The sequence below is a fragment of the Jaculus jaculus genome, chromosome 2, assembly GCF_020740685.1.
Source record: "Jaculus jaculus isolate mJacJac1 chromosome 2, mJacJac1.mat.Y.cur, whole genome shotgun sequence".
In the NCBI taxonomy this organism is placed as follows: domain Eukaryota; kingdom Metazoa; phylum Chordata; class Mammalia; order Rodentia; family Dipodidae; genus Jaculus; species Jaculus jaculus.
The window spans coordinates 190,182,072-190,200,728 of record NC_059103.1 but is presented as its reverse complement, the minus strand read 5'-3'; the positions used below and the strand labels follow the sequence as shown (position 1 = coordinate 190,200,728).

The 18,657-nt window shown below is 55.0% G+C and overlaps 1 protein-coding gene across 1 annotated transcript in view; it reads left to right on the top strand.

Moving 5' to 3' along the window:
* Positions 1 to 413: 413 nt before the first annotated feature.
* The window catches only part of Taf2 (TATA-box binding protein associated factor 2), a 108,602-nt gene continuing 90,358 nt past the window's right edge, over positions 414 to 18,657 (top strand). Inside the window, exons 1-3 of the mRNA XM_045144174.1 lie at positions 414 to 541; positions 1,276 to 1,330; positions 16,277 to 16,437. Coding sequence (XP_045000109.1) covers positions 459 to 541; positions 1,276 to 1,330; positions 16,277 to 16,437 — 299 coding nt within the window. The 5' untranslated portion in view covers positions 414 to 458. The remainder of the gene's footprint in view (positions 542 to 1,275; positions 1,331 to 16,276; positions 16,438 to 18,657) is intronic.

Sequence of the window (18,657 nt, the reverse complement as noted above, 5' to 3'; positions counted from 1 at the left end):
GCAAACCAGCGCCTCTACCTACTAGGCCACCTTCCCCACCGCGGCACCTAGTCAATCTTCAGGTTTCATTGTCGGAAGAGGCAGAGATGAAAGGGAAAGGCGCCCACACAGCCACACGAACCTCACAGCCGCGCAAGCCCCGCCCCCCGGCCCGCTGCTGACACCGGACTTCCTGCTGACGCCGCCCCACTTCCGCCGACGCCAGAGGTCAGAGGTGACGGGCGTCATGTCGGCCGGCGGCGGCTTGGAGCGGTCGCCAGTCGCTGCTTGGGCGTGACGGCGGGCGGCCGAGAGGAGCCGGGCGCGAGCAGCGTGTTGGTGGCGGCGGGCCGGGCGCGGCCGGGAGCCCGGGGTGGCCGGTCCGCGGGCGGCGGGCGGGCGGGGAGCGAGGCGTCCGCGCCGGGCATGCGCCGCAGCCCCCCTGGAAGCCGGGCCGGCGAGCTCCGCCGTCCCGCTCCATGCCGCCCACCGGCCTGGAGCCCTGCAAGATGAACCGCAAGAAAGGAGACAAGGGCTTTGAGAGCCCCCGGCCGTACAAACTATAAGTATCCCCTCTCCGTCTCTCGCCCTTCTCGGTTAATTTTGTGCTCGCTGATCCTCTTACGTGATGGAAAGTGACGTTGATAGATAGGGTGATGGTGTTCCTTAGGGTGAGCGTGGCTTGCTTGGTGCAGCACGTTTCTTCACCTTCCAAGGCAGTGAACCTTTTTAAAAGTATTTCCTTATTTCCCCCCCCGCCCCCCATACACACTTTGGTTTTTGCAGGTAGGGTCTCACTCTAGCTCAGGCTGACCTGGAATTCACTATTGGAGTCTCAGGGTGGCCTCGGACTCACCCGGTGGTCTTCCCAAGTTCTGGGATTCAAAGTGTGCGCCACCACACCCGGCTCTTAAAAATACTTTTGCATTTCTGTCAACACAAATCTAGTGTCATGGTTGTTCGTTTTAAAATGATCAAGTCTGGGACTTGAGATATTATGTCATTTAAGAACCAAGGTAAAAGTCCAGGATGTTTTTAAACGAAAGGCTGACATAATTGTTTTCTCCGCTATATAGAATATAGTCCTTATTTTAAAAGGTATGTGTGTATGTGGTGGCTCATACCTGTAATCTCTGCACTGGGAGGCTGAGGTAGGTGGATCACTGAGTTCCAGGCCAGCCTGGGCTAGAGACCCTGTCTCAATAAATAAATAAGTAAATAAATAAAGTCCTTATGTATTTGAATAGAGAATAATAGAAGTATTTTCTTATTTCTTTTTTTTTTTTTTTAATATACAACCCATCAGGTTGTCTGCATCAACAACATCAACTTCCAGAGAAAGTCTGTTGTGGTAAGGTCATTCCCACTCATTATAAACGATATAACTTTATCTTTCACAATGCTTGGAAGCTTCATATTCTACCAACTAATCAATAGAATGAAATATAATTTAGGTCTGTTTGACTGTGAGATCTTTTTGCTGTATATTGCTTCAATTTTTTTCTTCTTTCATGATCGAAGTTTCATTCCTTTAATATGTTATAAAATAGGAAGCCCTTATGACCAAGTGCCATCAGTGAGGTTTCTTCCATGAAAAATTGATATACTGGACATGGACTCTAAGCCACTTGTGTTTTCTGATTTAACACTGGAAAGGTTTAGGTGGTATTGTTTTGTGGTGACTTTTTGGATACAGTACTTGAAATCTGATAACCCCTCAGCATTTAGACATACGGTTTGCTGTTAAAATCTATTTTAGGAAAATCATTGAAGACCTCCTGTACACTTCTAGAGAGAATTGCATTAACTCATCTAAAAATCTGACAGTTTATTTACTTGAACGATGCTGTTAACTTCTTCCTTAGACTTGTACCGCCCAGAACACATACATTGAACTCTGAGACTACTATCCTGCCTTTTTTAGTGTCTAGTACATAGAATCCAGCAAATGGCGTAGAAGTGGCAGGGATTCAGAATGACTCTCTACCCCAACACACACACAACACACAGACAAACGGACACTAATACACACTTAGTGAGAAAAACTACCTTGTATAGAGGGATTTTGGAAACGTTCTATTTGAATGAAGTAAATAAAGAGGGAGTTTCAATAAGATTTAAAAAGGCAACGTAGTTGCTGTGGAGTGAAAGAGAGAAATCAAGTAAAAAAAAGAGTTGAGTTTGAGAGGTTTGATGACATGGGAGGCTTGCAGTTATAGCAGTGGTAAAGGGAGCAGCAGTGGAGGTGGGTGGAGGTGGCACAGGGTGAAGGGAGCTGAGTGGAGTGTGAGGAGGTGGCACAGGGTGAAGGGAGCTGAGTGGAGTGTGTGGAGGTGGCACAGGGTGAAGGGAGCTGAGGGGAGTGTGTGGAGGTGGCACAGGGTGAAGGGAGCTGAGGGGAGTGTGTGGAGGTGGCACAGGGTGAAGGGAGCTGAGTGGAGTGTGAGGAGGTGGCACAGGGTGAAGGGAGCTGAGTGGAGTGTATGGAGGTGGCACAGGGTGAAGGGAGCTGAGTGGAGTGTGTGGAGGTGGCACAGGGTGAAGGGAGCTGAGGGGAGTGTGTGGAGGTGGCACAGGGTGAAGGGAGCTGAGTGGAGTGTGAGGAGGTGGCACAGGGTGAAGGGAGCTGAGGGGAGTGTGTGGAGGTGGCACAGGGTGAAGGGAGCTGCAGTGGAGTGTGTGGAGGTGGCACAGGGTGAAGGGAGCTGAGTGGAGTGGGTGGAGGTGGCACAGGGTGAAGGGAGCTGAGTGGAGTGGGTGGAGGTGGCACAGGGTGAAGGGAGCTGAGTGGAGTGTGTGGAGGTGGCACAGGGTGAAGGGAGCTGAGGGGAGTGTGTGGAGGTGGCACAGGGTGAAGGGAGCTGAGGGGAGTGTGTGGAGGTGGCACAGGGTGAAGGGAGCTGAGTGGAGTGTGTGGAGGTGGCACAGGGTGAAGGGAGCTGAGTGGAGTGTGTGGAGGTGGCACAGGGTGAGGGGAGCTGAGGGGAGTGTGTGGAGGTGGCACAGGGTGAAGGGAGCTGAGTGGAGTGTGTGGAGGTGGCACAGGGTGAGGGGAGCTGAGTGGAGTGGGTGGAGGTGGCACAGGGTGAAGGGAGCTGAGTGGAGTGGGTGGAGGTGGCACAGGGTGAAGGGAGCTGAGGGGAGTGTGTGGAGGTGGCACAGGGTGAGGGGAGCTGAGTGGAGTGGGTGGAGGTGGCACAGGGTGAAGGGAGCTGAGTGGAGTGTGTGGAGGTGGCACAGGGTGAAGGGAGCTGAGGGGAGTGTGTGGAGGTGGCACAGGGTGAAGGGAGCTGAGGGGAGTGTGTGGAGGTGGCACAGGGTGAAGGGAGCTGAGTGGAGTGGGTGGAGGTGGCACAGGGTGAAGGGAGCTGAGTGGAGTGGGTGGAGGTGGCACAGGGTGAAGGGAGCTGAGTGGAGTGTGTGGAGGTGGCACAGGGTGAAGGGAGCTGAGTGGAGTGTGTGGAGGTGGCACAGGGTGAAGGGAGCTGAGTGGAGTGTGTGGAGGTGGCACAGGGTGAAGGGAGCTGAGGGGAGTGTGTGGAGGTGGCACAGGGTGAAGGGAGCTGAGTGGAGTGTGTGGAGGTGGCACAGGGTGAAGGGAGCTGAGGGGAGTGTGTGGAGGTGGCACAGGGTGAAGGGAGCTGAGTGGAGTGTGTGGAGGTGGCACAGGGTGAAGGGAGCTGAGGGGAGTGTGTGGAGGTGGCACAGGGTGAAGGGAGCTGAGTGGAGTGTGTGGAGGTGGCACAGGGTGAAGGGAGCTGAGGGGAGTGTGTGGAGGTGGCACAGGGTGAAGGGAGCTGAGTGGAGTGTGTGGAGGTGGCACAGGGTGAAGGGAGCTGAGGGGAGTGTGTGGAGGTGGCACAGGGTGAAGGGGGCTGAGTGGAGTGTGTGGAGGTGGCACAGGGTGAAGGGGGCTGAGTGGAGTGTGTGGAGGTGGCACAGGGTGAAGGGGGCTGAGTGGAGTGTGAGGAGGTGGCACAGGGTGAAGGGGGCTGAGTGGAGTGTGTGGAGGTGGCACAGGGTGAAGGGAGCTGAGGGGAGTGTGTGGAGGTGGCACAGGGTGAAGGGAGCTGAGTGGAGTGTGTGGAGGTGGCACAGGGTGAAGGGAGCTGAGTGGAGTGGGTGGAGGTGGCACAGGGTGAAGGGAGCTGAGTGGAGTGTGTGGAGGTGGCACAGGGTGAAGGGAGCTGAGGGGAGTGTGTGGAGGTGGCACAGGGTGAAGGGAGCTGAGGGGAGTGTGTGGAGGTGGCACAGGGTGAAGGGAGCTGAGTGGAGTGGGTGGAGGTGGCACAGGGTGAAGGGAGCTGAGTGGAGTGGGTGGAGGTGGCACAGGGTGAAGGGAGCTGAGTGGAGTGTGTGGAGGTGGCACAGGGTGAAGGGAGCTGAGTGGAGTGTGTGGAGGTGGCACAGGGTGAAGGGAGCTGAGTGGAGTGTGTGGAGGTGGCACAGGGTGAAGGGAGCTGAGGGGAGTGTGTGGAGGTGGCACAGGGTGAAGGGAGCTGAGTGGAGTGTGTGGAGGTGGCACAGGGTGAAGGGAGCTGAGGGGAGTGTGTGGAGGTGGCACAGGGTGAAGGGAGCTGAGTGGAGTGTGTGGAGGTGGCACAGGGTGAAGGGAGCTGAGGGGAGTGTGTGGAGGTGGCACAGGGTGAAGGGAGCTGAGTGGAGTGTGTGGAGGTGGCACAGGGTGAAGGGAGCTGAGGGGAGTGTGTGGAGGTGGCACAGGGTGAAGGGAGCTGAGTGGAGTGTGTGGAGGTGGCACAGGGTGAAGGGAGCTGAGGGGAGTGTGTGGAGGTGGCACAGGGTGAAGGGAGCTGAGTGGAGGTGGGTGGAGGTGGCACAGGGTGAAGGGGGCTGAGTGGAGTGTGTGGAGGTGGCACAGGGTGAAGGGGGCTGAGTGGAGGTGGGTGGAGGTGGCACAGGGTGAAGGGGGCTGAGTGGAGTGTGTGGAGGTGGCACAGGGTGAAGGGGGCTGAGTGGAGTGGGTGGAGGTGGCACAGGGTGAAGGGAGCTGAGGGGAGTGTGTGGAGGTGGCACAGGGTGAAGGGAGCTGAGTGGAGGTGGGTGGAGGTGGCACAGGGTGAAGGGGGCTGAGTGGAGTGTGTGGAGGTGGCACAGGGTGAAGGGGGCTGAGTGGAGTGTGTGGAGGTGGCACAGGGTGAAGGGAGCTGAGGGGAGTGTGTGGAGGTGGCACAGGGTGAAGGGAGCTGAGTGGAGTGTGTGGAGGTGGCACAGGGTGAAGGGGGCTGAGTGGAGTGTGTGGAGGTGGCACAGGGTGAAGGGAGCTGAGTGGAGTGTGTGGAGGTGGCACAGGGTGAAGGGAGCTGAGTGGAGTGTGTGGAGGTGGCACAGGGTGAAGGGAGCTGAGTGGAGTGTGTGGAGGTGGCACAGGGTGAAGGGAGCTGGAGTGGAGTGTGAGGAGGTGGCACAGGGTGAAGGGAGCTGAGTGGAGTGTGTGGAGGTGGCACAGGGTGAAGGGAGCTGAGTGGAGTGTGTGGAGGTGGCACAGGGTGAAGGGAGCTGAGGGGAGTGTGTGGAGGTGGCACAGGGTGAAGGGAGCTGAGTGGAGTGTGTGGAGGTGGCACAGGGTGAAGGGAGCTGAGGGGAGTGTGTGGAGGTGGCACAGGGTGAGGGGAGCTGAGTGGAGTGTGTGGAGGTGGCACAGGGTGAAGGGAGCTGAGTGGAGTGTGTGGAGGTGGCACAGGGTGAAGGGAGCTGAGTGGAGTGTGAGGAGGTGGCACAGGGTGAAGGGAGCTGAGGGGAGTGTGTGGAGGTGGCACAGGGTGAGGGGAGCTGAGTGGAGTGTGTGGAGGTGGCACAGGGTGAAGGGAGCTGAGTGGAGTGTGTGGAGGTGGCACAGGGTGAAGGGAGCTGAGTGGAGTGTGAGGAGGTGGCACAGGGTTAAGGGAGCTGAGGGGAGTGTGTGGAGGTGGCACAGGGTGAAGGGAGCTGAGTGGAGTGTGTGGAGGTGGCACAGGGTGAAGGGAGCTGAGTGGAGTGTGTGGAGGTGGCACAGGGTGAAGGGAGCTGAGTGGAGTGTGTGGAGGTGGCACAGGGTGAAGGGGGCTGAGTGGAGTGTGAGGAGGTGGCACAGGGTGAGGGGAGCTGAGTGGAGTGTGTGGAGGTGGCACAGGGTGAAGGGGGCTGAGTGGAGTGTGTGGAGGTGGCACAGGGTTAAGGGAGCTGAGGGGAGTGTGTGGAGGTGGCACAGGGTGAAGGGAGCTGAGTGGAGTGTGAGGAGGTGGCACAGGGTGAAGGGGGCTGAGGGGAGTGTGTGGAGGTGGCACAGGGTGAAGGGGGCTGAGTGGAGTGTGTGGAGGTGGCACAGGGTGAAGGGAGCTGAGTGGAGTGTGAGGAGGTGGCACAGGGTGAAGGGGGCTGAGGGGAGTGTGTGGAGGTGGCACAGGGTGAAGGGGGCTGAGTGGAGTGTGTGGAGGTGGCACAGGGTGAAGGGAGCTGAGTGGAGTGTGAGGAGGTGGCACAGGGTGAAGGGGGCTGAGGGGAGTGTGTGGAGGTGGCACAGGGTGAAGGGGGCTGAGTGGAGTGGGTGGAGGTGGCACAGGGTGAAGGGAGCTGAGTGGAGTGGGTGGAGGTGGCACAGGGTGAAGGGAGCTGAGGGGAGTGTGTGGAGGTGGCACAGGGTGAAGGGAGCTGAGTGGAGTGGGTGGAGGTGGCACAGGGTGAGGGGAGCTGAGGGGAGTGTGTGGAGGTGGCACAGGGTGAAGGGAGCTGAGGGGAGTGTGTGGAGGTGGCACAGGGTGAAGGGAGCTGAGTGGAGTGTGTGGAGGTGGCACAGGGTGAAGGGAGCTGAGTGGAGTGTGTGGAGGTGGCACAGGGTGAGGGGAGCTGAGTGGAGTGGGTGGAGGTGGCACAGGGTGAAGGGAGCTGAGTGGAGTGGGTGGAGGTGGCACAGGGTGAAGGGAGCTGAGGGGAGTGTGTGGAGGTGGCACAGGGTGAGGGGAGCTGAGGGGAGTGTGTGGAGGTGGCACGGGGTGAAGGGAGCTGAGTGGAGTGTGTGGAGGTGGCACAGGGTGAAGGGAGCTGAGTGGAGTGTGTGGAGGTGGCACGGGGTGAAGGGAGCTGAGGGGAGTGTGTGGAGGTGGCACGGGGTGAAGGGAGCTGAGGGGAGTGTGTGGAGGTGGCACGGGGTGAAGGGAGCTGAGTGGAGTGTGAGGAGGTGGCACAGGGTGAGGGGAGCTGAGTGGAGTGGGTGGAGGTGGCACAGGGTGAAGGGAGCTGAGTGGAGTGTGTGGAGGTGGCACAGGGTGAAGGGAGCTGAGTGGAGTGTGTGGAGGTGGCACAGGGTGAAGGGAGCTGAGTGGAGTGGGTGGAGGTGGCACAGGGTGAAGGGAGCTGAGTGGAGTGTGTGGAGGTGGCACAGGGTGAAGGGAGCTGAGGGGAGTGTGTGGAGGTGGCACAGGGTGAAGGGAGCTGAGTGGAGTGTGTGGAGGTGGCACAGGGTGAAGGGAGCTGAGGGGAGTGTGTGGAGGTGGCACAGGGTGAAGGGAGCTGAGTGGAGTGTGTGGAGGTGGCACAGGGTGAAGGGAGCTGAGGGGAGTGTGTGGAGGTGGCACAGGGGTGAAGGGAGCTGAGTGGAGTGTGTGGAGGTGGCACAGGGTGAAGGGAGCTGAGGGGAGTGTGTGGAGGTGGCACAGGGTGAAGGGAGCTGAGGGGAGTGTGTGGAGGTGGCACAGGGTGAAGGGGAGCTGAGGGGAGTGTGTGGAGGTGGCACAGGGTGAAGGGAGCTGAGTGGAGTGTGTGGAGGTGGCACAGGGTGAAGGGGGCTGAGTGGAGTGTGTGGAGGTGGCACAGGGTGAAGGGAGCTGAGTGGAGTGTGTGGAGGTGGCACAGGGTGAAGGGAGCTGAGGGGAGTGTGTGGAGGTGGCACAGGGTGAGGGGAGCTGAGTGGAGTGGGTGGAGGTGGCACAGGGTGAAGGGAGCTGAGTGGAGTGTGTGGAGGTGGCACAGGGTGAAGGGGGCTGAGTGGAGTGTGTGGAGGTGGCACAGGGTGAAGGGGGCTGAGTGGAGTGTGTGGAGGTGGCACAGGGTGAAGGGAGCTGAGGGGAGTGTGTGGAGGTGGCACAGGGTGAAGGGAGCTGAGGGGAGTGTGTGGAGGTGGCACAGGGTGAAGGGAGCTGAGTGGAGTGTGTGGAGGTGGCACAGGGTGAGGGGAGCTGAGTGGAGTGGGTGGAGGTGGCACAGGGTGAAGGGGGCTGAGTGGAGTGTGTGGAGGTGGCACAGGGTGAAGGGAGCTGAGTGGAGTGTGTGGAGGTGGCACAGGGTGAAGGGAGCTGAGTGGAGTGTGTGGAGGTGGCACAGGGTGAAGGGAGCTGAGGGGAGTGTGTGGAGGTGGCACAGGGTGAAGGGAGCTGAGTGGAGTGTGTGGAGGTGGCACAGGGTGAAGGGAGCTGAGTGGAGTGTGTGGAGGTGGCACAGGGTGAAGGGAGCTGAGGGGAGTGTGTGGAGGTGGCACAGGGTGAAGGGAGCTGAGGGGAGTGTGTGGAGGTGGCACAGGGTGAAGGGAGCTGAGGGGAGTGTGTGGAGGTGGCACAGGGTGAAGGGAGCTGAGTGGAGTGTGTGGAGGTGGCACAGGGTGAGGGGAGCTGAGTGGAGTGGGTGGAGGTGGCACAGGGTGAAGGGGGCTGAGTGGAGTGTGTGGAGGTGGCACAGGGTGAAGGGAGCTGAGTGGAGTGTGTGGAGGTGGCACAGGGTGAAGGGAGCTGAGTGGAGTGTGTGGAGGTGGCACAGGGTGAAGGGAGCTGAGGGGAGTGTGTGGAGGTGGCACAGGGTGAAGGGAGCTGAGTGGAGTGTGTGGAGGTGGCACAGGGTGAAGGGAGCTGAGTGGAGTGTGTGGAGGTGGCACAGGGTGAAGGGAGCTGAGTGGAGTGTGTGGAGGTGGCACAGGGTGAAGGGAGCTGAGTGGAGTGGGTGGAGGTGGCACAGGGTGAAGGGAGCTGAGGGGAGTGTGTGGAGGTGGCACAGGGTGAAGGGAGCTGAGGGGAGTGTGTGGAGGTGGCACGGGGTGAAGGGAGCTGAGTGGAGTGTGTGGAGGTGGCACAGGGTGAAGGGAGCTGAGTGGAGTGTGTGGAGGTGGCACAGGGTGAAGGGAGCTGAGGGGAGTGTGTGGAGGTGGCACGGGGTGAAGGGAGCTGAGGGGAGTGTGTGGAGGTGGCACAGGGTGAAGGGAGCTGAGTGGAGTGTGTGGAGGTGGCACGGGGTGAAGGGAGCTGAGGGGAGTGTGTGGAGGTGGCACGGGGTGAAGGGAGCTGAGGGGAGTGTGTGGAGGTGGCACAGGGTGAAGGGAGCTGAGTGGAGTGTGTGGAGGTGGCACGGGGTGAAGGGAGCTGAGGGGAGTGTGTGGAGGTGGCACGGGGTGAAGGGAGCTGAGGGGAGTGTGTGGAGGTGGCACAGGGTGAAGGGAGCTGAGTGGAGTGTGTGGAGGTGGCACAGGGTGAAGGGAGCTGAGGGGAGTGTGTGGAGGTGGCACGGGGTGAAGGGAGCTGAGGGGAGTGTGTGGAGGTGGCACGGGGTGAAGGGAGCTGAGGGGAGTGTGTGGAGGTGGCACAGGGTGAAGGGAGCTGAGGGGAGTGTGTGGAGGTGGCACAGGGTGAAGGGAGCTGAGTGGAGTGGGTGGAGGTGGCACAGGGTGAAGGGAGCTGAGTGGAGTGTGTGGAGGTGGCACAGGGTGAAGGGAGCTGAGGGGAGTGTGTGGAGGTGGCACAGGGTGAAGGGAGCTGAGTGGAGTGTGTGGAGGTGGCACAGGGTGAAGGGAGCTGAGGGGAGTGTGTGGAGGTGGCACAGGGTGAAGGGAGCTGAGGGGAGTGGGTGGAGGTGGCACAGGGTGAAGGGAGCTGAGTGGAGTGTGTGGAGGTGGCACAGGGTGAAGGGAGCTGAGGGGAGTGTGTGGAGGTGGCACAGGGTGAAGGGAGCTGAGTGGAGTGTGTGGAGGTGGCACAGGGTGAAGGGAGCTGAGGGGAGTGTGTGGAGGTGGCACAGGGTGAAGGGAGCTGAGTGGAGTGTGTGGAGGTGGCACAGGGTGAAGGGAGCTGAGTGGAGTGTGTGGAGGTGGCACAGGGTGAAGGGAGCTGAGTGGAGTGTGAGGAGGTGGCACAGGGTGAAGGGAGCTGAGTGGAGTGTGTGGAGGTGGCACAGGGTGAAGGGGGCTGAGTGGAGTGTGTGGAGGTGGCACAGGGTGAAGGGAGCTGAGTGGAGTGTGTGGAGGTGGCACAGGGTGAAGGGGAGCTGAGGGGAGTGTGTGGAGGTGGCACAGGGTGAAGGGAGCTGAGTGGAGTGTGTGGAGGTGGCACAGGGTGAAGGGAGCTGAGGGGAGTGTGTGGAGGTGGCACAGGGTGAAGGGGAGCTGAGGGGAGTGTGTGGAGGTGGCACAGGGTGAAGGGGAGCTGAGGGGAGTGTGTGGAGGTGGCACAGGGTGAAGGGAGCTGAGTGGAGTGTGTGGAGGTGGCACAGGGTGAAGGGAGCTGAGGGGAGTGTGTGGAGGTGGCACAGGGTGAAGGGAGCTGAGTGGAGTGGGTGGAGGTGGCACAGGGTGAAGGGAGCTGAGTGGAGTGTGTGGAGGTGGCACAGGGTGAAGGGAGCTGAGGGGAGTGTGTGGAGGTGGCACAGGGTGAAGGGAGCTGAGTGGAGTGTGTGGAGGTGGCACAGGGTGAAGGGAGCTGAGTGGAGTGTGTGGAGGTGGCACAGGGTGAAGGGAGCTGAGTGGAGTGTGTGGAGGTGGCACAGGGTGAAGGGAGCTGAGTGGAGTGTGTGGAGGTGGCACAGGGTGAAGGGAGCTGAGTGGAGTGTGAGGAGGTGGCACAGGGTGAAGGGGGCTGAGTGGAGTGTGAGGAGGTGGCACAGGGTGAGGGGAGCTGAGTGGAGTGTGTGGCGGTGGCACAGGGTGAAGGGGGCTGAGTGGAGTGTGAGGAGGTGGCACAGGGTGAGGGGAGCTGAGTGGAGTGTTGGAGGTGGCACAGGGTGAAGGGAGCTGGAGTGGAGTGTGTGGAGGTGGCACAGGGTGAAGGGAGCTGAGTGCAGTGTGTGGAGGTGGCACAGGGTGAAGGGAGCTGAGTGGAGTGTTGGAGGTGGCACAGGGTGAAGGGAGCTGGAGTGGAGTGTGTGGAGGTGGCACAGGGTGAAGGGAGCTGAGTGCAGTGTGTGGAGGTGGCACAGGGTGAAGGGAGCTGGAGTGGAGTGGGTGGAGGTGGCACAGGGTGAAGGGAGCTGGAGTGGAGTGTGTGGAGGTGGCACAGGGTGAAGGGAGCTGAGTGGAGTGGGTGGAGGTGGCACAGGGTGAAGGGAGCTGAGTGGAGTGTGTGGAGGTGGCACAGGGTGAAGGGAGCTGAGTGCAGTGTGTGGAGGTGGCACAGGGTGAAGGGAGCTGAGGGGAGTGTGTGGAGGTGGCACAGGGTGAAGGGAGCTGAGGGGAGTGTGTGGAGGTGGCACAGGGTGAAGGGAGCTGAGGGGAGTGTGTGGAGGTGGCACAGGGTGAAGGGAGCTGAGGGGAGTGTGTGGAGGTGGCACAGGGTGAAGGGAGCTGAGGGGAGTGTGTGGAGGTGGCACAGGGTGAGGGGAGCTGAGTGGAGTGTGTGGAGGTGGCACAGGGTGAAGGGAGCTGAGTGGAGTGTGAGGAGGTGGCACAGGGTGAAGGGAGCTGAGTGGAGTGTGTGGAGGTGGCACAGGGTGAAGGGAGCTGAGGGGAGTGTGTGGAGGTGGCACAGGGTGAGGGGAGCTGAGGGGAGTGTGTGGAGGTGGCACAGGGTGAAGGGAGCTGAGGGGAGTGTGTGGAGGTGGCACAGGGTGAAGGGAGCTGAGGGGAGTGTGTGGAGGTGGCACAGGGTGAAGGGAGCTGAGTGGAGTGTGAGGAGGTGGCACAGGGTGAAGGGAGCTGAGTGGAGTGTGTGGAGGTGGCACAGGGTGAAGGGAGCTGAGTGGAGTGTGTGGAGGTGGCACAGGGTGAACGGAGTTGAGTGGCGTGTGTGGAGGTGGCACAGGGTGAGGGGAGCTGAGGGGAGTGTGTGGAGGTGGCACAGGGTGAAGGGAGCTGAGGGGAGTGTGTGGAGGTGGCACAGGGTGAAGGGAGCTGAGGGGAGTGTGTGGAGGTGGCACAGGGTGAAGGGAGCTGAGGGGAGTGTGTGGAGGTGGCACAGGGTGAAGGGAGCTGAGGGGAGTGTGTGGAGGTGGCACAGGGTGAAGGGAGCTGAGGGGAGTGTGTGGAGGTGGCACAGGGTGAAGGGAGCTGAGGGGAGTGTGTGGAGGTGGCACAGGGTGAAGGGAGCTGAGGGGAGTGTGTGGAGGTGGCACAGGGTGAGGGGAGCTGAGTGGAGTGTGTGGAGGTGGCACAGGGTGAAGGGAGCTGAGTGGAGTGTGAGGAGGTGGCACAGGGTGAAGGGAGCTGAGTGGAGTGTGTGGAGGTGGCACAGGGTGAAGGGAGCTGAGGGGAGTGTGTGGAGGTGGCACAGGGTGAGGGGAGCTGAGGGGAGTGTGTGGAGGTGGCACAGGGTGAAGGGAGCTGAGGGGAGTGTGTGGAGGTGGCACAGGGTGAAGGGAGCTGAGGGGAGTGTGTGGAGGTGGCACAGGGTGAAGGGAGCTGAGTGGAGTGTGAGGAGGTGGCACAGGGTGAAGGGAGCTGAGTGGAGTGTGTGGAGGTGGCACAGGGTGAAGGGAGCTGAGTGGAGTGTGTGGAGGTGGCACAGGGTGAACGGAGTTGAGTGGCGTGTGTGGAGGTGGCACAGGGTGAGGGGAGCTGAGGGGAGTGTGTGGAGGTGGCACAGGGTGAAGGGAGCTGAGGGGAGTGTGTGGAGGTGGCACAGGGTGAAGGGAGCTGAGGGGAGTGTGTGGAGGTGGCACAGGGTGAAGGGAGCTGAGGGGAGTGTGTGGAGGTGGCACAGGGTGAAGGGAGCTGAGGGGAGTGTGTGGAGGTGGCACAGGGTGAAGGGAGCTGAGGGGAGTGTGTGGAGGTGGCACAGGGTGAAGGGAGCTGAGGGGAGTGTGTGGAGGTGGCACAGGGTGAAGGGAGCTGAGGGGAGTGTGTGGAGGTGGCACTGTTGGTAAGTTTGCAGGGTTGGGAGATTAGCCCCCTCAGTTCCTGGATTATCAGCTTACACCGCTGTGCCTGTCTGTGTGCGGCTTATTTGGCTTGTAAGAGCCCTTCGGTAGTCCTCTGCTGACTTTGAACAGTATCTCAGAAATTTCTTCTGCAAACTCTGAATTTTTCATGTTTACTGTGTTGCTCCTGAAATTTTACTGTTTTATGATCATTCCTATTTCCTGTGTCAGTAGAATAGTTTTCCATGCAGAACATTGAAATCACTGGATATTTGTTCTCTATTTTTTCTGTCCCATTTGATTCAAACATGGTGGTGGTGACAGTCCATGTACCTAGCGACTGCTTGTGCTGTAGGCTATTCTCTAGCAAGACTGCACGAATCCCAGCTAACATGCTGGAATTACTTGTGATTTCTGAACTACTTGGCAGGTTATGGTTCACCACCTTGTAGTACTCGCTGCTTCTGCTTTTCGTAGTTCTCTCTTGCAGTCTGCTGCTTCCCATGCCCTCATCCATCTCCTGTGGGCACTCACGTGCTAGCTTATTCAGTGTAGGAGTTCACCCCCATCATTCATCTCTGATGCGCAGATGCACACTTGCTAGCACCCACAGCATAGGATTCCTCTCTACAGGTCCCCATTCATCTCCTGTGAACACGCTGATTAGCTGCAGTAGTGTAGTTCTCTTTTTTGTAATTTTTTTAGAGAAAGAGAGAGAATTGGTGCACCAGGTCCTCAGCCATTGCAATTGAACTCCAGATGCTTGTGCCACCTAGTGGGCATGTGTGACTGTTGCAGTCAGGTTTGCATTGCTGGTAGAAATCACCCAACCAAGAGCAGCTTGTGGGAAAGAGGTTTATTTGAGTTTATAGGCTGGAGGAGAAGCTCCACGATGGCATGAGCAGAGGGTGGACATCAACCCCTGACCGACATATGGTGGCCAACAGGGACAGAGAGTGTGCCAAACACTAGCAAGGGGGAGCTGGTTATAACACTCATAAGCCCACCCTCAACAATACACTGCCTCCAGGACGCTTTAATTTCCAATGACCATCAGCTGGGAACCTGATGTCCAGAACACCTAAGTTTATGGGTGACACCTGAATCAAACCACCACATTCCGCCCCAGCCACCCTAAACCAATATCCATACATGATATAAAATAGAATGCCTTCAGTCCAACTTAAAAGTCCCCATGGTTTTTATTAATTTCAGTGATGTTTTCACTGAGCCATAATACCAAAAAATCCCATAATGGCACAGAATAAACATTCACACTGCAAAAAATGGCATTGGGCATAGCACAGATATATTCAGCCAATATAAGACTTAAAACAACCAGGGCAAACATCACATGCTATAGCTTCAAGTCCAACAATTCAAGCCAGTGACAAATCTCCAAGTCTGATAATTCTAACCAGTAACAAGTCTCTGGTATTCCAATTCTGCCTCTCCAGCTAGGCTACTCACAGTCCTGGAAAACTTCATCAGGGTCTGCAGCTTTCCGTAGTAGCCATCTCGTGGTCCTGGCATCTCCACAAGGTCTCCAGTGCAACCCACAGTTCATTCTCAGGGCTCCATCGGGTCTCCGTGCAGGTATCCAGCCAACCTGCTTCATACTGCCCATGGCCATTTACAAAACATAAGACTGTTACAAACTCAGTGACCCTCTCTTTCCTGCATTTCTTATATTCCACAATACCAAGTAGGGTGCCAGTTTGTTAATCTAGGGGGGAATAAAGCATACTTTGAAGAACAGGACGCCCTTGAGCACTCAGGCCCCTTCAAAAGAGTCTATATTCTTCCTGTTGCCCCAGTGCAGGTCAGCTGGCCCAGTCTCAATGGTTATAATTTCCCAGATATTTTGCAGGTGAACGGGAAGCAGTTTACCCAAAGATTTTTCTTTCTGTGCCATATCCCTCTGCTTACACTAGTTCACTTCTACACAAAGCAACCCTGCACAACTTCTGAGAACCCAGGCATAAGAGCAAGCTTCCCACACAAACTGCTAGCCCAGTCCAGGCAAAGCTCGCTCTCACCCTCATAAGCCAGTCCTCACAGTCCATAATTCTTACTGCATTCAGGCCTTTCAACTCTGACCAAAACTGTCCATCAAGCTGTACTTAAAACACTGCAAGTCATCTCTTAGGTCAAGGTTTCAAATCCTTCCACATTCCTCTTGAAAATCAGCTCCAAGAGGCTAAAGCCACACAGTCAGTTGTCTAGCAGCAACCCCACTCCTCGGTACCACTTCACTGTTGCAGTCAGGTTTGCATTGCTGGTAGAAATCACCCAATCAAGAGCAGCTTCTGAGAAAAAGAAGTTTATTTTGGCTTAGAGGCTCAAGGGGAAGCTCCATGATGGCAGGGGAGAATGATGGCATGAGCAGAGGGTGGACACTCCCTGGCCAGCATATGGTGAACAATAGGGACAGGAGAACGTGTGAAACACTGGCAAGGGGGAGCTGGCTATAACACCCATAAGCCAGCCCCCAACAATACACTGCCTCCAAGGGGGCTTTAATTTCCAATTGCCATCAGCTGGGGAACCTAACGTCCAGAGTACCTAAGTTTATGGGGGACACCTGAATCACACCACCACAGCAACCTTCTGTTTGCCTCACCTTTGTGCATCTGACTTACTTGGGATCTGGAGAGTTGAACATGGTTCCTTAGGCTTCAGAGGTTTGTGCCTTAACTGCCAAGCCATCTGTCCAACCCCAGGGGTGTAGTTCTTTATCTCCACTTAAAAAAAAAAAACCAAACTTTAATTCTATTTTCAGTTGGATTTTTGAATATTTTTTATTTTACTTTATTCAATTATTTGGGAGTGAAAGAGGCAGTTAGAGACAGAATGGGCACACCAGGGCCTCTAGCCACTGCACACAAACTCCAGATGTATGTGCCACCTTGTGCATCTGGCTTTACATGGGTCCTGGGGAACGGAACCTGGTTTGCAGGCAACCACCTTAACCACTCACTAAGCAATCTCTCTAGCCATATTACCCAGTGTTCTTGCCAACACTTTGTGTTGTTTACTGGTAGCACAGATGAATCACTAGGATGGTAAGTTCAAAGTTAGTAGTTTACCTATTTTGTCATTTGCACAGTTTGTGGTTGAAACATGGTGTTTTGAGAGCCCTTAGGTGTTACTGTTGAGAATTTATCTGAAGTATAGTATACCTCTAAGTCGTTGTCAAAGAACCATGTTCTGCAGCATACTGATCCTGCTGTGTGGCTCTTCTTTGTCTTTACAGGGCTTTGTCGAGCTAACTATATTTCCTACTGTTGCAAACTTGAATAGGATCAAGTTGAACAGCAAACAGTGTAGAATATACCGAGTAAGGATCAATGACTTAGAAGCTGCTTTTATTTATAATGATCCCACCTTAGAAGTGTGCCACAGTGAATCAAAACAGTAAGTTGTGCGTGCATGGAGCTGACATTTTCAGTCACTGTCAACGTTCACAGATTGATGTTTCTCAGAATTTCCTTAGTGTTACACTGGACCTGTGATGTTTATGATAATTTCTGTTGCTTTTCTTACTCTTTACTTGGCTCTATATATTTTGGTAACTGTCTAATATAGTAAATTACTAAATTTTCCTTCTTTATATTTTATACTTTTTTTTTTAATTTTTTTTTTTGTTCATTTTTTATTTATTTATTTGAGAGCAACAGACATAGAAAGACAGATAGAGGGAGAGAGAGAGAATGGGCGCGCCAGGGCTTCCAGCCTCTGCAAACGAACTCCAGACGCGTGTGCCCCCTTGTGCATCTGGCTAACGTGGGACCTGGGGAACCGAGCCTCGAACTGGGGTCCTTAGGCTTCACAGGCGAGCGCTTAACCACTAAGCCATCTCTCCAGCCCTATATTTTATACTTTATGGAAGTACCAGGTAGAAATTTTAAGTAAACTTTCTTAGTCATTTTCTGTGAATATTTTTCAGTATTCTAAATACTAAAAATAATTTTCAGTGGGTTAGATGATCACTATAATCTTTAGACCAGAGACACTTTCAAGTATTGTAGAAAATATTTTCACTATTTTAAAATGTCTTATGAAATATGTCTTTTGATATCAACTAAATTGAGAACTTTGATGAGTCTTGATAGCACTTGTTACAGTATTTCTGTTTCTAATGGATACCAAACTTGATTATAAACTCTTTCTAGTCAAGATGCTATTTTAACTAGTCCCAGATGTATAATCTTTCCTTAAGGTAGCAATTATTAATGTGCTTTCCCCATATGAGTAACATCATCACCTAGGAACTTAGTAAACCTGAAAATTCTCAAGTACTACCCCAGACCTACTTAATCAGAAATGGGGAATAGTACCCTGCAAAGTGTGCTTTTACTAGTATTCCAGTGATTGTAATAGAGGTTAGGGCTTTCAAACTGCAGTAAGGGACTGGGACAGCTGAGAAGGAAGGCTTGTCTTTAGACATATTTATGATCCCAGTAATCAGAGGTTTAGAAACTTTAGGATCAGAGAGGAGATAGAAAATGGTGTCGGAAAAATCCAGAGACCTTCTGCATTATTCTGTAATTTCTCATTTCACAAAGGTGAGTTGAAATTACAGTGTTTTTATACCCCATGTAGAACTGACATATAAGGATTCACTACAAAATCATCTGCCTACTCTGCCTCCCAAGTGCTGGGATTAAAGGAGTGTGCCACCATGCCTGGCTCTAAAGTAATTTTTCTCTTTTTCTTTTATTTGGATGCGTGTGTGGTAGGCGAAGTCAGGCCTTGTGCTGCTGCAGATGAACACCAGACACTTGCACCACTTTTTGTGTCCATCTTCCTTGGTGGCTAAGGAACTGAACCTGGGCCTACAGGCTTTGCCAGCAGGCACCTCTAACCACTGAGTTATCTTCCCAGCCCGAGAGTGTTTATTTATTTCCATAAGAAATACATTCATTTCTTCTGATGGGCTATTGGGCTAGTTATTGAACAAATGTTTATTGAGTACATAGTGAATGAAACTAGCTAAAAACCTCCTGTATCTTTATTAAACTTAATTGGTCATGTACTAGGGAGTGGAAGTAAATTACATTTTGAGAAAATTCTTCTTTAGACGTTTTCTTTTCTTTTCTTTTCTTTCTTTCTTTCTTTCTTTCTTTCTTTCTTTCTTTCTTTCTTTCTTTCTTTTTTTTTTTTTTAGGTAGGGTTTCATTCTAATCCAGGCTGACTTGGAATTCCCTGTGTAGTCTCAGGGTGGCCAAGAACTCATCGTGATCCTTATACCTCTACCTCCTGAGTGCTAGGATTAAAGATGTGTGCCACCATGCCTGGCAGGCCTTTTATTTTTGTCAAGTTACTTTTTTAAGTACATTCACATTCTTACTAAATAAACAAAGAAATTAAAAAAATTATTTATTTATTTGAGAGAGACAGACAGACAGAGCATAATGGGTATACCAGGGCTCCATCTGCCACTGCAAACAGACTCCAGATGCATGTGATACTTTGCTTTTGGCTTTATATGGATGCTGGGGAACTGAACTTGGGCTGTTGGGTTTTACAAGAAAGTGTCTTTAATCATTGAGCTATCTCCCCAGCCCAAGAATTTTTGCTTGTTGGAGGTAGTGGTAGTGTTTCACCCTAGTCCAGCAGACCTGGGATTTACTA